Source organism: Notolepis coatsorum, assembly GCF_963971535.1.
Source record: "Notolepis coatsorum genome assembly, chromosome: 6".
NCBI classification, from domain to species: Eukaryota; Metazoa; Chordata; class Actinopteri; order Aulopiformes; family Paralepididae; genus Notolepis; species Notolepis coatsorum.
The window spans coordinates 182958091-182963930 of NC_140170.1; the positions used below are offsets into that span (position 1 = coordinate 182958091).

Sequence of the window (5840 nt, forward strand, 5' to 3'; positions counted from 1 at the left end):
AGGCAATATTTAAAGCGCTTTAACCATTAAAGGTTATTCTTACTTGTCTTAAATCACCATCACCTCTATACCCCCAAATACAATTATGGATTTCATCGCACTGGTCATGTCTGACCACAAGAGCTCGTATGGGCAGCTTCACTGTACTTCATGCATTGCTGTTGGGAGGGTTTTCTCTTGATCCCACTCAGTGATTTAGCTCCTAAAGAAGCAATATGTCTTCATGAAAAAGTCCCATGGTGCAGGTTTAAAATTAAACAATGATGTGTTTTTTTATCAGATCTTTCTAGATATTCATATGAAATTAAAACTTAAATAAAAAATGGTCAGAGCCACTCTCTGACTCTTCAGCGAGAGATGCTAAAAACACCAGAACAATGCTATTTCTTTCAGCGTAAAGGCTATAGTCTCATGCCCTGGTTGTGAGTTGATGGCATTCTTTATGTAAATCATGATTCTGGAAGCTAAGAATGACCTTTTCTTTTCTTCTTTGCAGACTTTGATAACTTCATATCCAGCGGGATGAATCTTTCATCTGATAACCTAACAGTGGTTATTAACTATCGAGACTCACTCAACAAGGCTATGACGAAGAATATAATTGTTGTGGTACTTGGCATCTCTATCAACTACATCAACGCTACCCTGATCCACACCTTCAACAAACACCAGGTCTGCTTTTTCTCTGAGGTCACACAGGGGTCGTTTCGGGGAGTAAGACATCTCCATGGTCTTTGCTCTGATGGTCAAATTGTCTTCATAGAAATGTTGATTTGAGTTTAGATTTGAGTGTACCATCATCAATAACTTTGTTTATGTCTTATGGCGAGACACCCCAGTTGAAAATGTTGGCTGGAGTAAAGAATTGATAAAGTAATTGCCACTGATCAGATGGAGGTTACCTATAATTTAATCAGCATTGGTTTTGGAACTCACTCATTTCAATTTAACACTATTGAATTTCAATGTTCATTTATGGCTGTTTAAGGCGAGACACGGCCATTGAAAATGGTGATTTCAGTTGGATTGAAACATTTTGAGATATTATTATATTTAGCCTCTACAGCTACTGTAGTTTAATAAAACATATACAGTAATCATCAAAAGCAACACTAAATATTACATGTTTGTATAAATTGCATAATGTAAAGCTACTGAACACTTTTTAAGGCCATTTTCTCAAAATCATATATTGTCTTTACGCAAAACACCTTTTTTCACCTTGACTTGTAGATATTCCTAACAGAAATAGCTGGTATATATATATTATATATTTTTTATGTTTATGTGAAAAAGTGTTTATGTTTAATAACTTTAAAGATAGAAACAACATTTTGTAAAACCCCTCTGTAAATTACCAACTATTTAGTTATTCATCACATTTCAACAGGAAAATCAACTCAGACTCAATTCACTGTAGAAAAAACTTGCTCTAACTAAGACATTTTTTACCAAATGTTATTCTCCATAGTAGCCATTTCATTGTAGTTAGATCATTTAAACTAGAGACCTGGGCCATTTAGGTCTGTATGGCTTGTCTAGGTATTATTTACAATAAGGGGTCTTTTTATTGAATATTGGATTTAGCTTTTTCAGAACCAAACATAATAACAGACAGCACAAAACCAATAAATGATAAAATCGAGAGTGTTCCATTGTATCAATCTACTGTATATCTAGAGTCTGAGTTTGCTAACACGTCTCTGCACAAGTCACTCCATAGTTCACCATCCAGATTTCTTCCCAAGTCTAAGTCTGGATCTGTCCCGATCAGGTATTAATAAACCACGACATGAGTGCTTTACACTCTAGATATAGTTTTATTAAACCTGGCACAGTTGTTCCACAGGTGTCATGGTAGGTAAGTTCCACTGGCCTTTGTAGTAGACTCTGATGGTTAATGGTAGTGAAAGTGTTAACCCTTTGTAGTGTGGCAGTGAAAGGTTAGCCTTCTGTAGTGTGGTAGTGAAAGGTTAACCTTCAGTAGTGTGGTAGTGAAAGGTTAACCTTCAGTAGTGTGGTTGTGAAAGCTTAACCTTCAGTAGTGTGGTAGTGAAAGCTTAACCTTCAGTAGTGTGGTAGTGAAAGGTTAACCTTCAGTAGTGTGGTAGTGAAAGGTTAACCTTCTGTAGTGTGGTAGTGAAAGGTTAACCTTCTGTAGTGTGGTAGTGAAAGGGTTAAACTGTTCAAAGGAATTAACGATTCCTTCGTCATCGCAGTGCTCTAGGTGGCTCATGTCTTTTTTTGGACCATAGTCTTAAGTTACTCTTCTGAAAGATCATTGGCAGCGGTCTGTTCTTCCATGAAGGGGTTTTAGGGAAGAGGTATCCGTCTTGTTTGTTGCAGTTTATCCCATTTATACAGCAGATGTGTTGACATCTCCTCATTCATCTCTATCCTTTCAATGTTGAGCCATGGAAGTTTCAGCCCTCCTTTTTCATAGTTCAGAGTTAATTTGTCCATGCTGACTCTTGGGGTCTTACCGTGCCAAATGAACTGATGTCTGATCGGTTTGCTGAGGCAGGAAAGCTATGTTGATGTGACATATATTGGAGGTGACTGAAACATTGGCTAGGTAGAGGATAGATGCCCTAATGTGGAGAACATACCTGCAGGGAGAGGATAGATGCCCTACTGTGAGGAACATACCTGGCTAGGGAGAGGATAGATGCCCTACTGTGAGGAACATACCTGGCTAGGGAGAGGATAGATGCCCTACTGTCAGGAACATACCCAGAATGCCTTGCGTCACTAGAGCTAGCCACAATATCAGGGGGAAATCTGACTCTCTTATCGTCAACAGTGATGTTTACTGCTACAGGATTTCTTCTTGGCCCTGAAATCAAAGCGGATCGAGACAGGTGTGGGAGGCTCGAAGGTTCGTTTGTTAAAGTTGACCCAAGTAGAATATATATATATATATATATATATATCAACATTCGCTTGCTAGTGTGCGGTTCCTTGGAAGACGTGAGGATTGCTGAAAACATCAGCATCGTTATTTTGAACAATTTCTTTCATTTGCGTGTGTCCTCGAAAATACAAATGTTCTTGTCACTATCACTGTTAGAGAAACACGCCCCACTTCACCTCTACCCTCCTCAGCCCTTTTGTCCTCCTCTCTTTTCTGTTCACCACGCTCACCACTTCTCTCCTCTCTCTATGGGCACCGACCGACGGTAGATGACATCGCAAGTGTGCCATTCATTTTCAATGAAAAGAGGACGACAAGCAAACATTCGTGAGTTCTTTGCTTGTGACAAATGATGCACGTTTACATGCACACGCATCGCACGCAATGCGACCCTGCGGAGTAGTAGATAGTAGATGTCAACTTTCGGAGCACCTATTGCTTTGGACCTGTGATTCCTGCTAAGTTGTTGTTGCCCTGGCACATGGGGGGTCGAGACATTTACAGTACCGCTCATCACCTACCGTCTGTCAAACCCGTAATACACGTAATTTCTTCTCCATTCCTTATCCCCTCTCCTCCTCTTCTGTCCTTCCTTGCAGATTTTCAAAATGAATCCTCGCTACATCCTTTTCATCCACCTGGTGGTCAACGATATGATCCAGCTGACGACCTCCGTCATGCTGTTCGTTCTCAGCTACACCCTCTTCAAATTCAATGCATCTTTATGCGCCTTCTTTGTCCTTCTTTGTTTATTCACCACCGAAAACACCCCTGTGAACCTGGCCTGTATGGCAGCAGAGTGCTACATTGCCATCTGCTTCCCCCTCCACCACGCCCAGATCTGCACGGTCAACAGAACGTACATTCTGATTGGTCTGATCTGGGCGACGAGCATGATTTCTGTCCTACCGGATCTCTTCGTCACCCTGGCCACCGAACCAATGGAGCATTTTCATTCTAGAATATTCTGCATCGAGAAATTCGTCTTTCCGAATCCCACCATGCACAAGAAGAGGGATATCTATTACATAATTGTTCTCGTCGTAGTTTGGCTTTCTCTCTTCTACACATACTTCAGGATCCTGTTCACTGCCAGGACAGCTAGCTCAGATGCTAAGAAGGCCAGGAATACTATCCTCCTCCATGGCTTTCAGCTGATGTTGTGTATGCTCACCTATATTGCCTTACTGTTAAAACAAGCCCTGCTGTACTTGTTCCCAACCAAATATTCTGACGTACTCTTTGTTTGCTACATCATCATTCAAGTTCTCCCAAGGTTTGTAAGTCCTATTGTCTATGGCCTACGAGACAAGACTTTTATTAGCTACTTGAAAAAGTCCCTGTTGTGTAGAGTGAGCATGAAAACAAACGCACAAACTGCAATGACACTTTAAAAAATAAATGCTATTTCAATGGTACATGTTTTAGAAACAATATGTGACCAGGCACAGATAACAGGGTCTTGTTCTTACCTTCAAAATAAGCCATCACTTGTATAAATTGGGTGGATACTTTTCAATCTATGTCTTATTAACAAAGATGATAACACAATAGCCCGTTTTGAGCTACAGAGCTTCAAAGAACTACAGAACTACAGAACTACAAATACCCACTGGCCTTTGCCACTTAACCCCTCCCCCACCTAACACCTTTTGGTGAGAGGCATTCACTGGTACTGTAGGGGGTAGGTGCACGAAAGTTACCATAGCTCAGCTTATGTACGCTGTCTCTATGTGTTCGGGAGACTCAGGTGCATACAAACCTGATTATGATCATGTCTCTACAACAACCACAGCCCAAGCTGTGAGTGAATTACGTGATGGGGAGCATTATGGCATGAGGCTTATTTACGAAAAAGAGTGAGGCGAAAGCGGAAGTGACCATTTTTCAAAGTAAAATACCCGGAAGACTAATCAAAATAAAATACATTTCCTTTTAAACAACTTTATTCTTTCTTTGCGGCCCGGTACCAAATGATCCACGGGCAGGTACCGGTCCACGACCCGCGATGGTTGGCGACCTCTGCTATAGAGCCTTCTCTCTATACTCCATTATGCCCAAAAACGATTTCAATTGTGACGGAGGAGAAGATCAATTTAACACAAACGGTTCCAGAGATATGAATGTTTCTTGGCATATTTTCACGTTGTTTCGGAATGGTCTCCTCTCCTCTCATTTGTGTGCGTCTCCTCTCCAACCGAGACAGAAAGTACTAAGACGCAACTGTCGTTTTTTCACACAGGGAGGAAAATAACACTATCGGACAATCTAACAATAATTAACACATTTACAAGTCGTATTCAGTTTAGCAAATAAGGAGACATATAGAGAACATTTCAAAGCACTCAAAATGGCCAATATCTCCATTTCAACCTATTTCTGAATTGCTCGATAGTTTGGGGTTTACTGAGGAATCGTGAGCTCCTTAACAAGACGGGTTAGACTGTGCCGGGTCACATATGTTTGTGTTATTATTGTGCTTTCTGAACCAAGATTAAAAGAGTTTAAATTAAACAAAAGTAGACACTACTATCCATGTCATGAATCAAAGAAGGTCAAAACGTTAACACTGATGTTAATTGTGAAACATTAGGTTTTGGTAATTTTCAGCCTTTAACCGCCTCTCTGTGTCGTCTCTGCATTGTGTTTTGTTGTTTCATTGAGACAATTGTCTTTGTGGTGGAATTCCATCCTTCTGCCCCTAATTCTGAAACACGCCATCTCTCCCGGTGCGATCATGAACAAGCGTACACTGAATTTGTTCATTTGATATCAAAAGGCAGTTTATTTACATAACAGAATGGAAAAACACATTGAAAGTCTTAAAATAAATAAATAATAAAACTGTCTCGTTCTCTCTCTGTCTGTCCGGCCTCGCCCCTCCCCCATCTCTCTCTCTCTCTCTCTCTCTCTCTCTCTCTCTCTC

At 40.5% G+C, this 5840-nt stretch overlaps 1 protein-coding gene across 1 annotated transcript; it reads left to right on the forward strand.

Moving 5' to 3' along the window:
• Positions 1–522: 522 nt before the first annotated feature.
• Positions 523–4721, forward strand: LOC311229872 (odorant receptor 131-2-like; the record flags this gene model as incomplete). Its single annotated transcript, XM_084315943.1, has 3 exons — positions 523–672; positions 3514–4266; positions 4665–4721. 3 exons carry the CDS (start codon positions 523–525, stop codon positions 4719–4721), a joined length of 960 nt encoding a protein of 319 aa, XP_084172069.1.
• Between the last annotated feature and the right edge of the window lie 1119 nt (positions 4722–5840).